The sequence below is a fragment of the Manis pentadactyla genome, chromosome 9 (genome assembly GCF_030020395.1).
Source record: "Manis pentadactyla isolate mManPen7 chromosome 9, mManPen7.hap1, whole genome shotgun sequence".
In the NCBI taxonomy this organism is placed as follows: domain Eukaryota; kingdom Metazoa; phylum Chordata; class Mammalia; order Pholidota; family Manidae; genus Manis; species Manis pentadactyla.
The window spans coordinates 36,385,858-36,410,916 of record NC_080027.1 but is presented as its reverse complement, the minus strand read 5'-3'; the positions used below and the strand labels follow the sequence as shown (position 1 = coordinate 36,410,916).

The 25,059-nt window shown below is 42.3% G+C and overlaps 1 protein-coding gene across 2 annotated transcripts in view; it reads right to left on the bottom strand.

Annotated features, from left to right (window-relative positions):
- GAB2 (GRB2 associated binding protein 2) overlaps nt 1–25,059 on the bottom strand; it is a 186,507-nt gene that overhangs the window by 7,803 nt on the left and 153,645 nt on the right. For both annotated transcript variants that reach the window (XM_036895510.2, XM_057507193.1), the window contains 3 exons: nt 13,891–14,134; nt 1,623–2,215; nt 284–378 (listed from right to left, as the gene is read on the bottom strand). In XM_036895510.2, the coding sequence (XP_036751405.2) occupies nt 284–378; nt 1,623–2,215; nt 13,891–14,134 (932 nt within the window). The remainder of the gene's footprint in view (nt 1–283; nt 379–1,622; nt 2,216–13,890; nt 14,135–25,059) is intronic.

Here is a 25,059-nt window from a genome sequence, read left to right as displayed (position 1 = left end):
CCCCCATCCTAGAGCTTGTGTCCTCTGCAATCTAGACCCCTCCCGCTTCCCCCAGAGCTGGTGAGCCTTGGGGTTTAGTATACCTAAGATACCCATGTCTTCCAGACCAGGACACCTGTACCTTACTTTCTAAAAAACTCAACCAGGGTTTTGGGGCAAGAAGCTAGGCAGGGTCCGAAGAGGGAGAGGCCATCACTCTTTTGGGCTGTGCTTTTAGTTCCATGGGGTGTGAACTTTAACTCACCCAAGCTGGCCTGGAGAGCCCTGGCTAAACCCCACTCACCAGGAAAGAAGTGACTGTGTCACTCATGGACTCAGCAGGCCGGCCTGCGCTCTCTCCACCACGATGCGGGTACTCGTAGGACTCACAGGAAGAAGCTACAACAGAGAAAGGAAGGTCCATACGCACTCAGAGGTGATCTGTGTGCTGACACTGCCTCAATCCCTCGCCAGTGGTGCTCAGGGTCCTATCAGTACTCCGGGAAATACCCTCAGCCTCAAATGAAGAGGCATTGCTTCTGTGACGTCACTCTGCAGTTCACAGCTTCCTCCCAGGTGTCTAGATCTCGCTCCAGTGTTAGCAGATACAGAAACTCCCTCCTCGACTGCTTCTCCCCTCATTTATGCACCTTCCATTTAATTCCTGTAGCACTTGGCACCTGTCCAGTCACCCAGCCATCACTTACACAAATACTACAATAATAATGGTACTTGACTAATTTATACATGTTGGTTTTATTCCCCAAATTGGATGGGAGCTCTCTGAAGGGCAGGGACCTGTTTTTATGTCTGTATCATCTCAGTTCCATCGCACAAGGTAAGTGATCACATAGCTGAAGGACTAAAAGACCGAAAAGAATACTGAGCCAGGGCTGAGGACCCTGGGTCCATGTCCCATCTCTGCCACTGACTGACTTTGCAACCCTGGATATGTCTCTTAACCACCGTGGGCGTCATGTGATATGGAGACAACGAGGCTTTGTCCAAGCTCTCAAGGTGACTACATGGCTTAAACAATGGAATGGATAAGAACAGGCCTCACAAGGTATTAAAGCAAGATGCAAAATGTCATCAAACAGAGGTGGTTATATGCAGGGTTGGAATACTTTCAATGGAAAATAAATGACAGTAGAATTTAGATATTTTAGATAGAAGTTCAGACTTTAGCAAAAGAGATTCAAGTGTGGTTTAGAAACTATTTTGTAGATTTTATTTTATTTTAATAGTCTGTTAGTCCATATAGGTTTGGCTCTAGTTTAGACTGGTCCTCTAAATTTATTTTTTAAAGGTTTGGTTTGATTTATAAATGAATAAAATATGATTTGAATTTCCAAACCCATAATATGTTATTGTGGTTAACCAAGAATATCCTATCTCCCTTAGTAAAATAGTAGCTTCTCTTAGGCAGGGTTTGTTTTGCTATGCTCTTGCTGTCACGGGTCTGCCGGTAGCCTCCAGTGCTGGCAGGCGAATGAGTAATGGTCTGGATAGAAGATCGTACATGCCAGGGACCGGGGTGGGCCTTAAGTCCCCCTGGCATGGATGGCCAAAGGCTAAGTGACTACTGAGGATGCCCATGCCACCTCCCCTCCCCCTGGGCCTCAGCTCGGGCTGGTGCTGACCTCGGTGAAGCCGGCTGTTGTCCATTGCTGGGAGGGTGTTACGCCTTGGGATGGTGGCAGCCGTGGAGACCGGCCTGCTGCTGTCACTGACCGGAGGTCTCTGCTGAGGGCTGCCCCAGCGAGGCGTTTCTGCCTGACTTGGCTTGGGGGGCCGGGGCGGGGGAGCCGCAGCTGAGTCCCCATGAGCAGCCACTGCCATGGCATTGTGGTTCTTGTCCAGGGTGAATGTCCTAGGGATCTGGTAGGCTGAGAGTGGGGTGGCCGGAACATCCATGTTGTCCACTAGGAGGTCCCCGAACTCCCGGCACAAGGTGTTGCTGGGCGTCTTGAAGGTGTACACATCCTCATTATCTGTCTCGGAGCCTGTGAGGCTGCCCTTGGTGCGGCCGTGGGAGGCCAGGCTCCGGGGGAGGTCGTATGTACTGTCTCTGAATTCTGTATTGTGCCGGCTTGGCTTGGGCAGGCTGTAGAAGCCATGGACTTGACCACTGACCCCATTGACACAGTGTCCGTTGCCTTGGGCAAGTTTCTGTACGGCTGTGTCGCTCCTCATGAGAAACGAAGCCCTGGTGCCCTGAGAGAAGCTGGCACTCCTGGGAGAGAGAAAGAAGAGAAGGGCATGGGGGTTAGAGGAGGCCAGGACTGCCCACCTGAGGGGGCAAGATGGTATGTGCAAGCTCCACGCAGCCAGTTGGTGTAGAAAACACAGGCTGAGGAGCCAGAGAGGCCTGAGGGTTATCTTGGTTTACTAGCTGGGTGACCTTAGGCAAAGTGCTTTCTCTGAGTCTCAGTTAATGCATCTGCAAAAATGGTGATGGAAAACATACTTTGAAGGTGTTTAGAAACCAGACCCCAGGATATCTAGTATGTTGATGTTCAATCAGTGTTAGCCTTTATCCCCCCTCCCCTCAGTGGCTGTGATTAGCAGAGGTTGGTTTGACCCTCCCCAGACTGATATCAACATGCCTGCTATGCCACCCACTCATCTGTCATTTCAAGGACCACAGAATATAGACATTTGTACACAAAGGCTGTGAGACAGTTGAAGAATCCTTAAGGTGGTCTCAAAAAACAGCAAGTAAGCCATTTAATGTGTCTCAGTTTTCCCACTGAAAATCAGTCAGTTAATGAGTGTTGATGTTTTAAATTATAAAGAACTATTCGAATGGAAGCTATAGATTTATTTTCTCTCATGTATTATGGTTTGTTGAGAGGCATTTAGAGTGGGAAATATTTCTTTTCAGAAAACTAAAATTCTATAGGAAAAATGTTTTCCTCTTTGGGAATACATTCAGGCTTGAAAATGTTTTGATTGCTACTGTTTTAAAAATTTAGGTTTTGGGGAAATAAGGCAAGATTAAACAGTAAAAGGCCTTGGGAGTGGAGGAATTCATGTTAGTTTCATTACTGTCACTGATCTGCCCTGTGAACTTTACCAAGCCCCGCTCTGTGAGGTGTGATTTGGTGGGGGTCTCAATGGCTCTTAAAGGTCCATCTAGCTCTGAAGCTCCATAAGCCTTTGGTTTTACAAGCATGGTTTTCAAACTGGATTCAGTGTTCTGTGTACATGCCTTGATTTGGAAGGTGAGATTCTGAGTAAGTAGGGATCCTTCTCTTTTACATTATGATTCTTCATAGGATTTCATTTGGGAAAAAATAGTAAAAAACACTATTCTGAAACTCTAAAATTCTTTATAGTAGTGATTCTCAGCAAACTGGATACTATACACCTCCTTCAGACTCTGATGTATACATACAAGTGTGCGTGTGACAGCCGGGCAGGCAGGGGCTCATACACGGCTTGAGGCCAACGCATGGGGCTTCCGCCTTACACAGACCTTCAGCTCGCGGAGAGCTTGTTATTTACGGATATGGCCACCAGATGGTGGTAGAAAACAGGGCCCAGCAGCTTAGGAAGAGGACGGGAAACAGGTGCCTAGGCCATGCTGTCTCTTATGTACACTTGCATTCTTGACAGCTGGGAGTTCTGTTTCAGCCTCCGAACCTTCAGTGACCCTCTCTCTAGGCCTCTGTGTTCTTTCTCCTTTTCTGTTTCATTCCATACACATAACCAAGCCAGCAGCCATGGGACTAGATCACTGAGTACCTGTATAGAGAACGGAGGGCTTGGAGCAGAGGATGGGGAAGCCAATGGCAGACAGAAGGTGTTCTTGTTGACAGTTATCTTCGGTGCCTTTCATTTTACCTTTTGGAATTTCCAACTCTCTGTTGGACAGCCCTATCTAGATTTGTTCATTTAACAAACATTTACCGATGTCCTACTTTCCCTCTAGGCCAGGCTCAATGGATACAATTAAGTGAGTGAGTACGTGGTTCTCGACAGATTTATACTATCCCTCCCTGGTGGGGTGGGGGCAGAATGTCAGGGGAGGCTTCCTCAAAGATGTTACCTCTGAGTGAGTCTGGCAAGTGGCCAGGCAAAAGGCAAAAGGAGGGAAAAGGTGTTCTAGTTAGAGGCACAGAGAAGTCGAGCACAACCTGGCAAGGTCAAGGATCTGCAGCTGCTCAGGCTGGAGCAGGCAAGGCTGAGGGGGACGGGGACGGGCCAGGCTGGGGCCGATGGGAGCAGGGCAGCACCTGAAGGATTTCAAGGTGGGGGATAGACGGGGGGAGCATCACAACATCCTGCTGAAGCCTCAAACATATTCAAGAATGAACGTATCACCTTCCTCCTGGCTTTCCTGTCTTGGGCATGGCAGCAGTCGCTCCAGCCAGAGACCTGGGAGTTGCCCACACTGGGACTCCTCATGAATACCTCCACCAGGACCTCTCTGATCCTCAGTACATCCCGTGCATATTTACCTTGCCAACTTCCCAGCTTAAGCATCTTTAATATTGTCTCACTGCCTGTAGGGCTAGGCTCACTGCACCTCCAATTCCTCTCCCCACTGTAGGATGCACTCAGCCAAACGTCCCAGGGTTCCCAGGATGCCCCGCGCAGTCCAGCCTCAGGGCTTTGCCACGTTGCTGTGTCTGAAAGCCTTCTTCGATCTGGCAGGCTCCCACTCCCATTGATCCTTCAAACTCAGCTCAAATGGTGCATCTTTTAAGGCTGTTTCATACCATCCTCTACTTCCAAGCATATCAATCACTTGCTAAACTCTGTTCTTGGAGCAGGCAGCTAATTGTGATCTGTGTTATGTATCAGTGTGACTTGTCTCCTCCACCAGACTGACTTCTTTGAGGAAAGAAACTATTATTCATTACTCTCTCCTCAGCATGATTAGTACTTTTGACAAGGAAAATATAAATGTTTGTTGACTGGACAAGGGAATTAATGCATAAGTACAAAGTGCTGGTGCTGTCATCCACTTTCTTGGGTTTGGCCCAACCCTATGGATCTTCCTAGTGAAACCCGTTCCCATCAGAACCCACTAGTTTATGTCCCAACTTGCTGCTGCCCTGGCATCTAGCTCTCTACCTTACAGAGGTACTCACTCATCTCTGGACAGGTCCCATATGGCCTATGCCCCAGCCCTGGGACTGCATTATTTACCTTTCTCTGGAATGCTTCCTTGATGTATCAAATTCTTACACAAGTGCAAAAGAAGCATTTTGCTCTACAAAGGTGTTATAGATCCTCTAATTCTCCTTTTCACTTTAATCACTCCTTCCTCTCTGCTCCCATAGCACACTGCTTCCCATATAACACTCACTGTGCCTTGTGTTAAAGTTATTTGGGTCTGTGTCTCTTATCACTCTTACTAGACCCGTGTTCCAGAAGCCAGGGACTGTGTCCTGTGCCTGCTGTAGTGCCTGGTTCTCTCACCCAGGTCTCTGGACTCTCTGCTCAAAGCCCACCTGCAACAGGTTGTTCCCTTGGGGGATCAAGAGGGGGTTTCTGAGCACTCACAAGTCCTGTGGCCTTCACTACTTTCATGTAAACCTTTGCTGAGGCCCATGTCACCATGATTCCCTGAGTAGCTTTCCTGCAAGCAGTGGATTTGGAGACTGGTTTCTCTGTCAGGGCTGCGGACTGCCAAAGGCCTCAGGAAACGAGCATGGTACTGTGCCAGACACATCACATATGATGCTATTCAAAACCCTACAGTTCTGAGAGACAGGTATTCCCCTCATATGTGAGACAAGAAAAACGGTGAATGGCAGAGTTAGTGCGGGAAGAGACCTGAACAGAAGTGTGCACGGGAACTCCGAGGGCAGAGAGGAGTTTGCGGGGAACCCGCTCCCTCAAGCCCGCAGCTCCAGGCCCTTCCTCCCCTCCTGGCTGCCCGCCTCCACAGAGGATGTTGGTTGGTGGGGTTATTACATCACCGCTTACATATGCTTTGGTCTTAATATCAACCCCAAACTTCCCACTTATTTTGCATGAATGGTTTTCTAGTTTTCCTAGTCCTTTATTTTGCACTTGTTCTCTGGGACATTTTCATGTAATTTTATGTGCCACATTATGCCATGATTTCACTCTTTTCCACCCTAGTAGACTCCCAGTACCTTAATGATAAAGGGCCCTGTTTGATTTCTAATGGATATATTCTCATTTAAGGAAACCTAACATATAAATACTTGTAAGTAAATTAACTATCATTTGGATTCTGGAATTGTCACTGGCAAGTGTAAGAGGTCATTTGGGTTGTCCTCCTCAGTCTTATGAGGGAAGAAACTCACAAAGTTCTGTCTCACAGTCTCTGAGAGGTGAGTGATCTTTGTATCTCAAATCCTTCTGGCTGCAACTTGGAGTCAGCCTTCTCTCTGGGGTTACAGAGAAAAGCTGTATATATGAAACCAAATGAAGCTAAAAGTCCTATATTCTGCCTTTGGTCAGTCACAGGCACTGGGTGAATGAGTCGGAGAAACCTTAGAAATGATCAGTTGCGGGTAAGCTCTCCCCCCACGTTCTGGCTGTGCTTTCTGCCCGCCACCTTTCCGCAGAGGATTGCTGCAGGGTCCGCGATGCCTGCGTTCTGGAATCTCCTCACTAGAAATTCGGCTCCCCCACTAACCCTTGCCAGAATTATGGCTTTCCAGGGCATGTGACTCGCCACAATGTATCACCTGTTACAGGTTTAATGGCCTCCTTGAAATAAGAAGACAAAAGCAGTCTAGAATCTAGAATGAGGCCCTGAGGCTGGAGGGCAAAAATAAATCCTGGAAAATGAATCTGTCCAGAGACAGAAAGGACTCCACTTGTCTTGATGGTGTCAGTGCAAAATGCTTTCCATTGTCAACAGTTAGTATTCTGAATAATTATTTTAAGGGCAGTGAAAGAGCTGGATTTTGAGAATTGAAGTTATTTTAGCTAGAAGATGTATCCAGTACTTGAAGGAAGAATAGCGGCTATTACTATAGCAGAAGTAATGATAAATAATTCAGTTTCATCTCCAAGGTGCTTAACTTATTGTAGTAGGTTATCAGGTTCCCCCATAAATGAAAAAAGGAACAGATAGAAGGCTGGTATTATTAGCTTTAGTAAATACTATTTCACTACAGTAATCTAATCACGAATATTTTGTCTATGCTAGGCAGAGGTGAATGAACTGATTCTCTCCTCAAGCTCTCTACTCAAAAAGTAAGATTGTTCTGGAGATCAAATGAGATAACTTCTGTAAAAGTGCTTTGTAAACTGTAAAGCATTATTTCTTTTTTTCCAGAGCACCTAGTATGCAATGTGAATGTCAGAAGCAGTGCAGGGTTAAAGCCCATCAAAAACTTGGCTTTCTTAGCTTTTTTACTTCGGCCATCTCTGGGAGGTGACGCAAAACGGCACTGAGGTGTTTCCTTCCTTCATGACTCAATACTTTTACAGGTGCTTATTGGCCATACCCGTATCTTTTTTTATGAAGTATCTACTCAAATCTTTTGCCCATTGAAAAAAACCTGGATTGTCTTCTTATTAAGTTCAAATAGTTCTTTATACATTCTAGAAATGAACTGTCAGATATATGTGTTTTGAGTATTTTCTCACACTTTGTAACTTACTGTTTTGTTTTCTTAATGGGGGTCTTTTGAAGAGCCAAAGCTTTAATTTCCATAAAGAATACCTTATCAATTTATTGTCTTTTATGATTCCTGCTTTTTGTGTCCTATATAAAAGATACTAGACCACAGAGATGTTTTCTCTTAGAAGGTTAGATTTTACATTTAGTTCTCTGATATATATGAGTTAAAAGTAGTATGATATAAAGGGTCCTTCTTAAATTCCTAAATGGATATCTAGCTTAAAAGTTTTGGCATCATTTGTTGAAAAGACTTTCATTTCTCTGTTGGCACTTGTACCGAACACACACACACACACACACACACACACACACACTCACACATCCCGATTCACTGTTTTTTGTTCTAGTGATCTATATGCTCATCCTTTCATCCATACATCACTGTCTTGACTAATCTTAGTTTGAAAGGAAGTCTTGAAATCAGGTAATAGGACTCCTTTTTGTTGTTTTTCTCTTGAAAAATCACTTTGGCTATTCTATGTTGTTTTCATTTTCACATAAATTTTAGAATTACCAATTTCTATGAAGAAGCTTTCTGGGATTTTTATTTGTATGGCACTAGATCTGTAGATCAATTTGGAAGGAACTGCCATTTTAATAACATTGGGTCTTACAATTTATAACTATAGTGTATTATTCTCCATATTTAGATCTTTGATTTCCCTCAGCAAGTGTTTGATAGTGATTTCAGTGAAGAGGTCTGCATGTTTTTTGTTAAATTTATTTCTAAGCAGGCCATGTTTGTGGCAGCATTAGAGGATTATTTTTAAGTTCACTTATCCAATTTTTTGCTGTTAGTATGCAAAAATTAATTTTTATAAAATAACCTTTTATCTTTTGACCTTGCTAAATTAACTTATTAATTCTAGTAGTTGTTTTCTATAATCTTTAGGATTTTTTTATATAAACAATCAAATTACCTGCAAATAGAGACAGTGTTACATCTTCCTTTCGGATCTTCATACCTTTTATATTTTTTGTTCCCTTATTCAACTAACTAAAATCTCTAGTACAATGCTGAATAGAAATGATGAGAATAGAGAGTAGGTATTCTCTCCTTGTAAACATATTAGGGGAATATGTTTAATATTTTTCCATTAGGTATGATATTAGCTTTAGATTATCCTTAGAAGTCTGTTATTACTTTGAAGTTCTCCTCTATTCATAGTTTGCTAAGAAATTTTTTTATGAAGAGGCACTGAATTTTGTTAAATGCTTTTCCTGCATCTACTGAGTTGATGATTATGTTTCTCCTTACTTTCTTAATGTGATGAATTATATTGGTTATTTTGAATGTCAAGCCAACTTTGCATTCATGGGATGCAAACACTACTTTGTCATGATGTCTTATCCATAATGATGTATACCCACACACATAGTCCCTAATATATATAAATTATTTCTAAAACACACACACATTACATATATATATATATATATATATTCACACACACACATGTATATATAAAATTGGAATTTACTGCTAATTTTTTTTGTTAATATTGGAATTCTGCATCTATATTCACAGGGAATAAATAAAATTAGTAAAATAAAATTTAAAATAAAGTAAAATTACCATATGATCCAGCAATTCTAGTTCTGGATATATACCCAAAATAATTGAAAACAGAGTCTTGAAGAGTATTTGTACACCCATGTTCACAGCAGCATTATTCACAATAGTCAAAAGGTGGAGGCAACCAAAGTGTCTAATGATGGATGAATAGATCAGCACAATGTGATATATATATATATATATATGCAATGAAATAATATTCGACTTTAAAAAGGAAGGAAATTCTGACACATGCTACATGGATGAATCTTGAGGACATTATGATAAGTAAAAAAAACCAGTCACAAAAAAGGCAAGTACTGTATGAGTCCATTTATATGAGTTGCCCCAAGAAGTCAAACTGATACAGACAAAAGTAGAAAGGAGCTTGCCAGGGGCTGAGAGAAGACGGAATGGGGAGTTGTTTAAAGGGCAGAAAGTTTTAGTTTTGAAAGATGAGAAAAGTTCTGGAGATTGGTGCATAACAGTGTGGAAGTACTTACCCAAACTGTACACTTAAAAATAGCTAAGACGCTATATTTTATGTGTATTTTACAGTATTTTTAAAAAGAAAAAAAATCATTCAGAGGAAGGAAAGTACATTACATATAGGAGAATAAGAAACAAAATAACAGCTGACCTCTCAACAGAAATAATGGAGGTCAGAAGTCTACAGAATGGCATCCTGTAAAATGCCAAAAGAAAATAAAACCATCATTCCAGAATCCAGGAAAAGTATCTCTCAAAAATGAAGGTGAATTACATATTTCTACATAAATGAAAATTGGGAAAATTTGTCACATGGGCATCCCCAGGGTAAGAAATGGTAAAGGAAGCTTTTTAAGGCTGAAGAGAAATAAAACCAGGTAAAAACCCCACTAGACAATATTTAATATTTGTTTTCAATACTCATACCTATTTTAAAGAATTTAGGAGGGGAAATTATGCAAATATTTGTCATTTATGTTGTTCTTCCTTCATTCCTGAAGATCTTAGTTTCCTTCTGGTATTATCTTGCTTCAGCCTGAAGAACTTCCTTATCACTTCCTTAAATCAGTCCTGGAAATTCTTTTTTTCATCTGAGAATATGTAAATTTTATTTTCATTCCTGAAGAATAATTTTCCAGGATATAGACTATTAGACTGATAGAGTTTTTTTTTTCTTTCCATTAATTTCAAGTGTGTTTTCCTTTATCACAGGGAATACTGTTATAATATAGGCCTTTAAATCTGTGTTTGATTATTCTGACATCTGGGTTACACTGAGGTTGGCATTTGTGCTTTCCCTTGAGAACTGGTTACATTTTGCTGGTTCTCTGTAGGCTGAGAAATTTTGGATTGTATCATAAATGTTGTGATGTGTTATATAGACTCTGAGTTCTGTTATAATCTCTGGAGAATGTTAATGATTCTGTTTGTGCAGGCAATCAATGTAATTAGGTTCAGATCGCAAGTTGTCTCTCTCCTGTATGTGGTAGAACAAATCTTTTGTTCTCAGAGTCTTTGTTGTGCTAGTTTGGGTCTGTCCCACATAGACGTAGTTCAGAGTGAACCTGAGAGTTGTATGGTTTCATACCCAGAATTAGGAAATCACTTCTCCAGCTCTTTTCACTCTGGGATACTCTCCTCCTTTCCAGCCCCCAAAGGGCTCCATTTCTGGTTCCTCTGCCAAGAAAGATGGAGCTTCTATGGGAGTTTTAGCTGCCTGCCCCACTGTGTTGGCTTTGTGAGGGGTCCGCCCTCAGGACGAATCCGTAAGACACAGAAAATCCACCTCTGTGAAGCTGCTTCTCCAAGTTTTGCTCCCATCCATAATCTGCTTCATTTTATTTAGTTTGCAGAATCTTTGGGTAATTGTATTTTGTATTTTGTCTAGAGGTTTTAGTTACAATCAGTGGGAGAGAGAGCCTATAGTATCTTCTGCCACCACGGAAGTACTGGAGCTCCTGATTTCTTTTTCAGCACTTCTCTCTCTTCTAAACTTCACCAACTCTTCACTCAGTATACGCCCCCTCCCCTGCCAATAGATTGAAGCAATTAACACAATTATTTCAAAGTTTGTTAGCTCCAAAATCTGGGTTTATTTTGTTTTGTTTCTATGAACTGAGTTCTCTCCACTATGGGTCAACTTTTACAGTTTCTTCATGTGTTTAGCCATTTCTCATTGTATATTCAACATTTTGGATGATATGTCATAGGCATTTCCTTCATAGAAAAAGCCATGTAAACTGAATCTCACCCAGTGTGGGTACCTTCTTTTAAGAGTCAAACATCTTCCATATTCTGCCTGTTTTTGATTGCTGCTCTGTGCCTTCAAAAGTTGTTTTTTTATGTTTTGTTCAGAGTTTACAATTGGTACAATATGTTTAGTATCAAGCAGGCTATTCCACTACTACCAAAACCTATATGGTTTTTCTGGACTGAAGAAAGCCTCCTTCCCACCCTCATCCCCTTTGGAATTCTGCAAACACTGAAGTTTTCTCCAAAAATCTCCCTGAGACCCTGCTCATCACCCTCCTGCTTCCACACCCACACAAGTGAAAACAAAGACGCTGAGCAAAAGCACAGCTTGGTCAAGGCCCCGCACTACAGCTGTTTCCCCAGTTGTAGATAAGTTCTATTTCCTCTATTATGTTATCTCTCCACAACCAGATTTGTTCAAATATTTTTATGTACCTACTATGTGCCTGGATACTGTCTTTAAAGTGCAGCATTATATTAATATAAAAATTCATAATATGAGGCAGAAAGTTCCAAATATTCTGAGAGGATAATCAAAAACTGCTATGGGAATCAAGAGAAGAAATGAATTCTAGCTAGGAAGATTAACAGATGAGGCAGGGGTGGGGGGTACAGAGAGTGGGCCCTAACTGCTAATTCAAGCAGAGACATTTCTATTTGTTTTCTGTTGCTTTAGCAGTATCATGGGAGTGGAGATGTGGTAGTTATTAATATTATTTAAGTCCTTCTACTTAAAGTGCGATCTGCACACAGGCTATGCTGGCATCATCCGGATTTTACCAGAAAGGCGGCATCTCAGGATCCATCTCAGGCTTACTGAATCAGAACTGGCATTTCAACAAGGCCCTCAAGTATTTCATATGCACATTAAAGTGTGAGGCACTAATATACAGTACATTGTCTTCCACTGGAACTATGATTTTAAGACCCCACCTTCTCTATTCTCAGGCAATTATATGTATGGATGGAGATGGGGCACGAGGTAAACAACTGGTAACATGTACTGAAGTTCTACTACTGGGTACTTTATGTAGGTTTATGTAGGTTTAATCATTTCATGCTCATTAGTAAATCCTTTGAATTGGTTATTTTCATTCTTCAGATAAGGAAATTGAAGGGGAAGGAGGTTAAATAAATGGTCCAAGAACACAAAGAAAATGGTGGCTCCTGAATTTGAACCCATATCTGACAGACTTTGAAGCCTGTAATATGCTTTTCATTATTCTTTGGTCTGTGAGTGAGGAGAATCAGGTGCTATTTACAGTTCTGCCACTAACTAGCTCAGTGATTTTGGCTAATTCATTCTTCTTTTAGAACTCAGTTCCTCAAGCAGGAATTGGAGTTTAAACTAGTGCAACTTTGCAAACAAATGAATCATGCTGCTTCAAGAAAAGGGGTATTTGAAGCAACCTGAAGACTAAATGTTGGGGGCCTCTGTTGTGTGAAGGAAAACGACTCAGAAAACCAGCATAGAAGAGAGAAAAGAGTACAGGACCAAAAACGAGAAGACCTGGTTCTGGTCTTACCTCTGTCATTTGTTAGTTGTGAGCCTCATTTTCTTCATCTATGAAATGGAGATAAATGACTTATCTATACTGGTTATCTCTTAGTGTGTTTGACTGGTTTAAGCGAGATTATGCTTGAAAATATTCTGTAACGTGATACAGTAATACAGCCAGTTCTCCAACTGCTTTAATTTTCATGACACAAATTAGATCATTCTAAATCATATAATTAGGGAACTGGTTGTAATGTGCTGGCCAGGGTAGCAATTGGGAACTAGCTCTGGCAAATCATATCAGCTCTGTGCTTTTGCTTTTACCCTAACAATGGGAATATAAGGTAATAAAAAATATGCACCAGCCCTGCAGTTGTGAGAGAACTGGTAGTGTTAGAAAAACAAAGGCCACCATACTAGAGCAGGGGTTCCTGGCTCCCAGGACTTTCTGAGATGATGAAATGTTTCACATCTGTGCTGTACAGTAGGTACCCACTAGTCGTGCGTAGCTATTGAGCACTTGAAATGTGGCTAGTGCAAGTGAGGAACTTGATTTTAAATTTTTCTTCATTTTAATTAATTCAAATTTAAATAGCCCCATGTGGATAGTGGCTACCATATGGAGCAGTGCAGCTCTAGAGCAAAAGTGAAATATGGGTTTATTCAATAATGTTAAGGTTCTATAGGCCTTACTCTTAAGGCCATCCAGTCAATTGACTTTGTTTTTTTTCAGTTCTGAAACTCTAACCCCTAAAGTCTTTTTTTCCCCCACAAAAAATTTTATAGCATGATTTTTGAAAATGGGAGGTTCCTCTGGAATCTATAGCAACATAGTTGATACCGATAAAATGCAAGGTTACCGAAGCAAAAAAAAAAAAAAGATCCTTTGTTTTGTAAAAGTATGCTTGGTTTATGTTTTGCTCCCTTGTCTTTAATATTAAAAACAGGACGGAGAAGTGGTGGCCCAGTGAGCGGTGGTGCTCGGTGGCCTCCTACCTTGCATTCTCTGCTCTACGGCTTATGCACTGGTGCAAATAGAGGTACTCCTGCGGCGCGCTGGTGGACAAGGCGGGCTGCACGCGGTCTGACACAGGGGCTTCGAATGTGAACAAGGCGGGCTGGCTGGAGTGCGACGGGGCTGAGGATTTCCGGTCTCGGAGGAGGTGCTGGTTGGAGCTGCTGAGCTCGGCCGGAGAGGAGCGGGGCCCGTGACTGGCTGAGGAAATGTTTCTCAGGGAGTCTGTGAGAAGGAGAAAGAGCTCTGTGAATAAAGGAGGAAAGAACGGTGTCCGGATCCCAGGGCGGGCTGCCGCAGGAGGCAGGGCCGTCAGGGCCCAGGTGAGGCTCTGCCGCAGCGCCCTCTTCTCTCACATGCCTGCCTCCGCGGCCCTCCGGCGGAGGACGCCACCGCGGTGGACAGGGAGATGCTCCACGCCCCGTCGCCGCTCCTGCGGTCACACTAAGGCTGCTTTGTTAAGTGAAGCTTTGCTTCCTAAGACTCATTAATTGAAGCCAGGCCTGCGATTAATGATAACGCTGAATTAATGATAAAAGCACAGATGTATTTAGTCCCTTGAGAACGGCCCCAGCTCCTCCTGCCTGCCCCTCCAGGTCCTCTGGGGGCAACGGTGTTCCCCATTTTCCAACTCCTGTACCCTCCACTCTCGCTTGGCCTTTTCTCTCTTGACTCTTATCTTAAACTCTCGTCTGTTGTGTTAGAAAGGAAGCAAGGTATTAGAGACAGATAATAGTTCATAGGGCTACACCCCAAGCCAAGGGCATTATTCATTTGGCTGGCTCTCTAAACTGGCCCAAATTCCTTAGCATAATATACAAGGCCTTTCACAGTCTGACCTATTTCCTGCTTTTCTCCTCCCCTATCCAAGGCATATGGAAGCTTCGTTAGTTGCTGAACACACCAGCCCCTTTTAATGTAATTAGCTTTGGCTTATGCTGTTCCTTCCGCCTGGCCTTCCCTTCTACTCTGCTGGCACTCACATGCAGACTTTAAGATGACCTGTATGGGTATCACATGCTTCTGAAACCACCCTGGACTCGGTCACTCTTCTGGGAGCCAACAGCACTCAGCCCCACGCTTCATTATATCCCCCGTCGCTCTGCTTCCTTGCCTAACCCATGGGTTTCTAAGAACAGGGACTGATGTAATTACCTTTACAGTCCGAGGATTTACGTGATAAAGGCCAGGTACACAGAATGTTCTTAGTCTGCGTTTGCAGAATAAGCAAAAACATTCATTCAGCATATACCCATTTCCAACAGTGAAACTTCTTGTTCAAAATAGATGAAGGGTTAAAGATGTAATTTCTGGCGATGCGGCAGCTAGTGGGGGGTGATGTTTTAGTCGTGGTGATGGTGGCCTTCCAGGGTTATTCAAATCATCCCAAGGGGACATAGTTCTGTTTCTGATCCCTGATATGTGACCTAGTTTAGTGCCCTTCTCATGGCCCTAGCAGGATCACCAGCTCATTAATTCCCCTCCAGTTTTTCTGATGCTCGGCAGGACAACTTCTGCCTATGTACAACAGAAAGAGAAAGAGCTGTGGGCCTCTGGGGGAAAAACTGCTCCACTGACAGCTGTATTGACCTCCAAAACGAATTCCTAGTGAACTGGACGTTTCTTAACAGAAATAATGGCTTCATCACTACATTAGATTTGCAACTCCCTAAGGGCAGAGGAGAGAGGGTTTGTGTTGGCAGATGGAGTAGCCACGGTGCCAGGGATGAACACAAGCTGCTGCCTGAGAACACACAGGGAAGGTGCAAGCAGAGAGCCTTTGGTGTGATTTTACGTTCTCCGTGGTGTTCTGGACTCCTCTTCCTCTGGGGGCATTTTTCAGAGTTCTGCTCCAGAACCCTACTATGGCTCCAGTCTCACTCAGGATACTCTCATGGGGCAATCCTCTCTATCTCACACCATCAGTTACCATCTATGTGATGACAATTCTCAAATCTTAATGTCCAGCTCAGTTTTCGCTCCTGGGCTCCATGCTGTAACATCCCTCTGCCCACTGGGGATCTCCATTCACATGTCCTACAGGTAGATCAAGCTCAACAATCCAAACAGAGGTCCTCATCTTCCCCCTGTATTCTCTATCTCAGTGAAATACATCATCCACATTGTCCAGTCAGTTCTCCAAGCCACACACATAGGCGCTATCTACAACTCTTCCCTGCTTTTCAAGCACCACATCATGTCATTATGTCAATGCTCTGGTTAAAATTCTCCAGGGGATGCCTGTTATCCTCAGGATGATTTACAAAGCTCTCTCTTTTAAAAGCCATTTTCCTGTTTATTTCTTTAACCTTGTTTCTCACCAATACTTCCTTGGGTTTCAAACAGAATTTCAGGAAAATACGAACCTCTCTCTCATCACTGCATACATCAGGCTGTAAACTCAGTGAGGTAGAGATACTGTCTCTTTTGTAACAGTTTTTCCATAGCATCAAGCCCAGTGTGTGATAAAACTATAAATATGTGTTGATTAAACAAAGTGCAAAGCATATAATTCATACTCTCTCAACAACCTTCAATAACTTCTCATTGCCTTCAGAAGAAAGTTCAAGTTCCTCAAGCTAACAAGAGAAGTCATTTGTCTTCCCTTGTTACCTAACACATCCTTCATATGCCCTATGCTGAATGCTTGCTCTGTAAAAGAGTGACCTATTCTCACCTCTAGGGCCCTCTGCTTACAGCTCAGGCTGTGCATCAAATCTGTGACCCCGTCTGTTTACTTGCAGAGCTAGAGAAATCCTCTCACCTCTCTGAGGCTGTTTCCTTATTTACAAATTGACAGAGGGTGATTATAATGAAATACACAAAGGGTTGAGAAAACTCCATGTGGTAAGTACTCAATGTGTCCTGGTCACCTGTATTCCTGGTGCTTAGAACAGTCCCAGCGCATAGTGGGTATTCAGTACATATTTGTTGAGTGAATAAGAGAATTTTTTCTAGCACAAAAATCCAAATATGATTTTTTTGTTGCAAAATCAGAGAGGTTTTCAAGGTTTTTAGAAAGCTGAAGTAGGGGTTAGGATGAGTTCAGCCCATAGACACTTGGAATTCTATTCTACCAGCATAAAGCCATGTCTATGAAGCCAGTCAACTCCAGGAGGGCCTGTGGCCCCAGAAAAGTTCTTTCAAAGTTGGTTTGGCCCTAAGCTTTGCCAAAATCCCACTTCTGCTTCCATCTCTAAAAGATTCCTACCTGAATTTATGTGCTTATTCCTTGGTGCCTATACTAGCTTGAGTAATACACCACCCCATCTTCCCCATCAACTCATGTCTACTGGAACCTCAGAATGTTACCTTATTTGAAAATAGGGTATTTTGCAGATGTAATTAGTTAAAATGAGGTCATACTGGATTTGGGTGAGCCCTAATCCAATGACTGGTGTCCTTGTAAGAAAACACAGAGACATACATGTAGGGAGAACATCACATGATGACAAAGACAGGATAAAGAAAATGCCATATATCCATACATGTTATTCAGCCACAGAAATGAATGAAATACTAAAGCATGCTACAACACGGAAGCATCTTCAAACAACTATGTTAAGTGAAAGAAGCCAGTGATAAAAGACCACAGATTGTATGATTTTACTTATTTGAAATGTCTAGAAGAGCAAATCCATAAAGATAGAAAGTAGACTAGTGGTCACCTGATGGGGGAGGGTTGATGGGGGAAGGGGAGCGGGAAGTGACAGCTAATGAGTATGGTGTTTCTTTATGGGGTGATAAAGATGTTCCAAAATTAGAGAGAGGTGATGGTTGCACAACTCTGTGAATATAGTAACACCACTGAACCGTATACTTTAAATGGGTGAATTTTAAGATATGGGAAATATATCTCAATAAGCTTATAAACATGCACACAGTTTGACAGTTCTTCAAACAGTTAAAAACATAGAGTTCCCATATGACACAGCAATTCCACTTGTAGGTATACATACTGAGGAGAAATGAAAACATATATCCACACAAACACTTGTATATAAATGTTCATAGCCCCATTCATAATAGCCAGAAGTGTAAACAATTCAAACACCTATAAACTGATCAATAAATAAACAAAATATGGCATATCTGTACAATGGAATATTACTCAGCAGGAAAAGGAACAGAGTCGAATACATGTTACATGTATGAACCTTGAAAGCATTATGCTAAGTGAAAAGGAGCTAGAATCCACTTATATGAAATGTCGAGAATGTAGAGACAAAGTAGGCTAGTGGCTGCCTAAGGCTGGAGTGAGGATGGGGAATGGAAAGTGACTGCTAATGGGTATGAGGGTTTCTTTTCCAGGTGATAAAAATGTTCTGAAATTAGACCGTGGTGATGGTTGTACAACTCTGTGAATATACTAAAAGGCAATGACCTGTATGCTTTAAATGGGAGATATATGCTGTGTGAATTAGTAAAACAAACACATATACATCCTTTGCCCTTTGCAGAGTATGCAGTGTTAAGTATATTCAAGAGATCAGTAATAGTCTAATTAAATACACCTGACCTTTAGTTTATTTTCTCTCTGAAGAGAAAACTGAACACTCAGTGAATACCAAGTCCTCAGTCAAGTATATCGAGTAAGAGACATTCTCCTTCTCACCTTCAGTCCCTTATGCCTCCTCCAGCCCCACTATTCAGGGCTTCACCCCATAATCATACTAAGACAGTGGGAGTTTCAGCAAAGCAAAACTGAAACAACTCATGGTGTGAGGCCAAAAGACCCAAGCAGGCTGAAATTGCACCTTGCCAGGAGTGGAGACCACAGATTCAGTTCCAGCTCTGCCACTGACCAGCTATGAGAGCACAGCCAGGTCTCTCTCTGAGCTCTGTTTCACATCTGTCAAACTGGAAGGATAATGCCCGGCCTATCTGTCCCACTTGACTGCCGTAAAAGGTAAATAAGATAAGGATGTGAAAACAAGTCCACATACTTGCATAAAATGTTCATAGGATTTGTTTTTATTGCCTAGGTACCTCTTAAAGGAAGGAAAGAATGGCAAAGATAAAGGAAAATGTTAAACAATGTGTGGCTTGGCTGTTTTGAGGATGTGGCTGTAAGGCTGTTATAATGATGTGTCCTGCTTGGGTTATTGGGAAGGTCAATTATAGAGCAAGAAGAAAATGGACATTTCCAGACTCTGGCCTGGGCTTCCATCTCCAAGTCTAGACTACAGATAATGCCAGAAAATGTCTGAGTCAATTTGTTTTCTTTTAAACAAGGTTTTATTTTTTCCTCTTCTTCCTGGCTTCTTTTTAGGGCCCTACCAAATCATTCCCCTTCCTTTCCACAATCACCCTTGGGAACCTGCCCAGCATACAAACACTCCTCCCACCTTCTTGCAAAATTCTAGGACCGGAAAGCTCTGAAGGATTTCAGTAGAGGAGCCCAGCCCAGCCCAGCCCTGCCATCAGCTGGCTAGTGATAACAGAAGCAGGAAAGAGGCGGTTGGCGGGAGTTTCTGGAAAAGATGACTGGCCAAATAATGACTGGTTCCCTTATCTCATGCCCTTTTTATCTTTATCCTTCCCCCCACCACGCAAAATCCCCACCCCAAGCCTCAGTGGGTCTCAGAACTTAGACCAAAGCACATGCTGGAGGCCTGGGCTGGATTCCAAGGCTGGCTGTGCTAACTTCTAGCTCTGTGGCCTTGGACAGGCTACATTAATTTCCTTGATCCTCACTTGTTCAACAGGGAGAATATATGCTTTGGAGGTCTGCCTTGAGGATTGCAGATCATTATGTAAAGGACAGCATAGTGCCCAGCCATTCTTATTGCTCCCATTCCTGGAGAACACATGGAACTGGTTGAGACCTTGCAATTGGCCAAGAGGCATGGAGTTGCTTTCCAAGCTATACTGGATGCTTGGGAAGCAGCTGTCAAAGCTGTACCCTGTACAGATGCAAATGTGGAACAAATGGAACCAAAAGACAGTACTCACTATAATTACCAAAGCCACCATTTATTAAGCACCTACTGTATGTCTCTATTCTACCCCATAAGGTAGACAGAATAAAGAAACTGAAGCTCAGAGAAGTCAATAATGAGCTCTGGGGTCATATGGCCAGAAAGTGGCAAAGTCTATAGAGACAAATCTCACTATTTTCAAAGCCAGTTCTTTTCACCTGTGTAGAGAAGAGGGCTCCCATGAGATCCCTATGAGGTGACTGGTATTAGCTTTGTGGGAGGCACTGAAACCACCCATATTCTCACTGGCCCTCTGTATTGTCAGCCTGCGGCCAATGCTGAAGGACCAGTGTGTGGCAGAAGGAGCCCAATGTGGGTCCAGAGGCACTGGAGTCCAGGCTCTGAAACTGTTTTACTGCAGGGCCTTGGGCTACCTTTTAATCTTTCTATACCTCATCCCCATACTGTCAAATGCCAAAGAGAACACCCATCTTATAGAGATCTTCTGAGGATTTGATGAGATGATATATGGGTGAACAGTAATTATTAAATACATAATAAATGGTTGTTGGTTTGATACTCATTCATTCCATTGTCTATCCTCAGAAGTGAAGGGTGGTAACATTCTAAGGTTCTAATGAGGAGAAGATGACTGACGAAAGAAATCTGAAAACAGAATGGCATAGGATTCTAGTAACTGGGGTGAGTGGTCCCTGTAGAAAGCTAATTGAAAAAAAATCAAGGATCAGATGGGTGGAGAATTCTACTCAAAATTCTTTGGCACACATCATAACTAGAGGAGTTATTCCTAAATTTAAGGCCAAACACAAAATAGCTTAACTCTACACAATAACTCACATAACATGGCGATTGGCGGCAGTCCCAGAATCTAATTGCTCATTTATCACCCATCCCTCTCCACCCCTTCACAAATCTTCAAATTATAGTTGGAGAAATGGTGGCCTAGAAAGGTGAACCTGCTTGTCCAGGGCCAAACTGTGGATCAGATGTGAACCCTGGAGTTAGAATTCAGTTCTCCTAGTCCAGGGATCCTACCCAGAGAAAGATCTATCAGTGTGAATGAAGATGTATTCTCTATAATGTGTGTGTGTAAGGAGTGGTAATCAAGTCAGGAGATCTGATCATAAGGACACTGGCTGGGACTGTTTTGTTATGAATTTTTAACGTTACTCACATTTGCATGGTAAGTAAACATTTGCTGGATCAAACTACTAAAGACTAGTATAAATAATTCCCCAACTTCAAAAATATGTCTCCTAGTGTTTATAAAAACTATAAAGCAGAGCTGAAGAAAAAAGGGGAGGCAGAGACAGTCTGTAACATGAGACCCTGCAAGACCTTTCAGGGACTATGCTTCCCCACCCCTCTTCCAAGTAAGGATCTGAGAAAGAACGCCATCTCAGAGCTCTGAGAGCCAAGCCAGAACAGCCTGACTCTGCTGCATATGATCTCTCAGTGTATTTTAGCACAAATCGATTCTGTGAAGGGCACAGGGGAAAGAGAGTGGCTGTAGCTGCGTGCGCATTCCAGTCTTTGGGCAGATAGCCATAGATAACCTACTTTGCCCTGAGGCACCTCATTTGCAAGATGGCTTATGAAGGCCCAGAGCAAATGCCCTGCTTTCCATAAGGTCTCTGGTTTGAATTAATCATGTCTTCCTCTAAACCTTTTCGAACGTCATATCTTTGTTACTGTTGTTGGGAATTCACAAATCTGTCATACAATACTAGACTGTGAACTGTTAGAAGTCAGAATCTAGATCATCTCTTTTTCTCTGACTTGTTTAGCACAATGCTCTGTGCCTAGCGAATGCCCAGACTAGAACAAGAACGAGTTCAATAAACACATCATGGCAGTAAGTTTTGTCACACTCTTTCCTCCTTGGGTCAGAAGCATGACTGAACAGCTCCAGGATCTGTAAACTGTTCTTTAGTTGACGGATCCTGTGGTAATAGTGATAATACTACCACTTAGTAAGGTTTTCTGGGTTGCTTGTGTTTCTGGTTTCGGACAGCCAATCTATATTTAGTCATGCACTGTCCTGCTCATTTGAGAGAGATCAGCTTACAAGCTTTGTTCTCACCTTACGTGCCACACACCTTGGTTGTGACCTCCCTGCTGCTCCTTTGAGTGGGGCTTGGGTTGGCTGGCAGCCTGCTCAGTTAATTCATACTTGGAATCTTGTCATTCTCATGGGGTCATGAGCACTGATGGTGGGCACTATGCTGGGAGCTGTGGGCCTGTCAACAACAGTGGATCCTGTCCTTGCTCTGTGAGCTTATACTGCAATTGGAAAGAGCAAATTTATTCAGGGCAGCACATCTCCCTTCTCCCAAGGAACTTTGGGAATGCGTTAGGATTCCCATAGCAATAAATCCACCTGGTGGGCACTGTAGGCTTAAATATCAATGATGCATTTGACTCTTGTGACATTTCCACAGAAATAGAGCACTGCATTTTTAAGTTAGCTAACAGGTAAGGTTCCCCTGCCTCTTTTCTTTCAGTGACTCACTAAGAGACTACTAGCGTTAGACATTGCAATGGTGGGAGCTTTGTAAGAATCATTAGCAGTGGCAATGAACATGGGAATACCTGAAATGGCTATGGTCTGGATGGTGAGGCTGGGACTCTAAGAAATCAGCTTGCTCCGAGCTCTGCCGCAGTATCTGAAGCAGAAGTTTGGTATCAGGACAACACGGCGGTATGGGAAAGGAACATGGAGTTTGAAATCAGAATCTAGGCTTAATGGCCAAGGAACCTAGGGATGGTATCTGAATAAGTCTTTATTTGTAGAACTTGTGAATAGCTACCTGTAGGTTTATGCTGGGGGGTAAAGAAATGCCACAGTCCCTGGACATCAGTGCTCCACAGAGGGAAGATCTCCCTCAGCACTCTATCCTGGGAGGTAACCTGGTACGGGAGAAGATCTTAAACTCTGTGTTCACAGACCTAATCTGGCCCACTGCCTGTTTTTTTGGAAGATGGCTAGGTATTCATTTATATATTGTTTATAGCTGCTTATATGCAAAGTTAAGTATTTGTGACAGAGAACATACAGGTGGTAAAGCCTAAAATACTTACCATCTGGCCCTTTATAGAGAAAGTCTGCCAGCCTCTGGACTAGGAGTTCTCATTCTGGTTTGTATAATCATGTCTTCTTTCAAAATAGTATCATCTAATTTAAGTTCGTCACCAAGGAGACAGAGCTGAAACCAAGAACACTGAATCCCAGACTTAAGCTTTGAAATAATTAAGAGGAGAAATCACCAGAACAACCAGTTTGGGGAAGCCATTAATATTAAGAAATCATATTCATTTTCATTTAACACATCTTGGGCACAAACAAATGCTAGCTGCCAGTCAGTTCAAGAGAATAACCGAAAGGTTCAAGAGAATAACATAATAAACTTGTACTGAAAGGCTGTAAAAAAACCACCAAATTGTTCTTTTTGATCCTTAATCATTTTTTCTTCCAAACCACAGACGCACAGGACTGGAATTGACCAAGTGATCATTGAGTTCAATGTTTTATTTTACTGTTAAGAAATCTAAGGTCCAGAGAGACTATGTGATTTTCTTACAAATGACTGAGGGGCAGACCTGGGCAAGGGTCTCAGTCTCTTGTTTACATTTAATTGGAAGAATAAATATTATATGCTCTGAGTGTACTTTTCTACTTCTGGGGAAAATGAAAAGATTTTTTATCTAATTATCTAACATGGCTTCCTGAAATTCTCTTAAAAGCCCAACATTAATGATCAAAAAGGGTCAGAATTATTATTGACATATTCTTTGATAAAACAATAGCTTTTTCATATTTATATATAGTATTTTCCAATTGTTTTGGTATAATTTATACAAATAAAGCATGCTGGGATTATGACAGAGATAGGGCTGAATCTATAGATCAATTTGGGGGAACTGACAGGGTAACAATATTGAATGTTCTACTTCACAACATGATGTCTCTTTCCATTTACTGGGTCATCTTTAATTTGTCCTAGCAAAGTGTTGTCATTTTCTGTATAGAGATCTTGCATGTTTTTTCGTTGTTGTTGTTAAATTGATTCCTAAGTATTTTATTTTTTGATGCTATTGTAAAAGAAATTTTTAAATTTGTTTTCTAATTGTAGGCTGCTCTCAACAACTCTGACATTTACAACAGCCCTGAAAAGTTGGCAGGGCAGTGATCTTTGCAAATTCATTTAACATATGATGAGACTAAGACTCAGAGAAATAAAATGACTTATGAAATGTCACAGAGCTCCTAGGAAATGCCCAAATGAGGGAGAAATCCAAGTCTTTATCACACCAAGTTGAGGGCTAATTCTATTATGCAGTTGTACATGAGGGTAGATGAGAAGCATATACTTATAAATTACAAGTGCTACAAAAATATCCAGTGGAATTAATAAAGGAAAACTATTTTAATATGACTAATAAAGAACCAGGGCCCAGAGAAGCCTTTCCTGATCATCTGATGGAGCTGGCTTTCTAGTTACTCCTCATCTCATTGTTTTGTCTTCATTGGAGCATATGGCTACCATGTAAACATTTTGTTTTGGCTCTCTTCCCACTTGATTATAAGCTCCTGTAAGAGTCTGAAGCTCACGTGGTCTGTTCACCCATTGATGCCTCAGTGTGGTGGCCATGAAAATACGCCTCTTAGATCTGATGCGGGCAGCATGATTGACCACCCCAGCTGCTGGGCTTCTGCATCACTCAACTCCCTATGGGCTGTCTCTTCCACTGACAAGGAATGGCAGAAGTATTAATACAGGCCTGTTCCTATGAGACAAAGGGACTCCTTTAATGGGAGACCTTGGCTTGCAAGTTGCCACTGACCTGGCTGAAACTGTCTTTAAACCGCACTGCAGTCTAGTCCTCCTCCCTTCCTTCTCGCCATCACAGGGCTCAGACCTGCATCCCCCTTCTCCATCTCCCACCCATTATCCCTCATAGGTGTATCCCCAATAAATCTCTTGCATGTCTAAACTCATCTTGACAGCTACTTCTCAGAGGACATGAGCTAACCTTCCCAGTGTCTAAAACAGTGAATGATGAACACATGGTTGGTCCAGGTTCACACTGCAGGCAAACTACAGATCCAGAATCAGAACACAGGCCTCTGGTTCCTCCGTCTACAGGCTTTCCCACACAGATCACAAATCATCTGGGAAATATACCTCTGGTGCCTTTGCCCAGAGG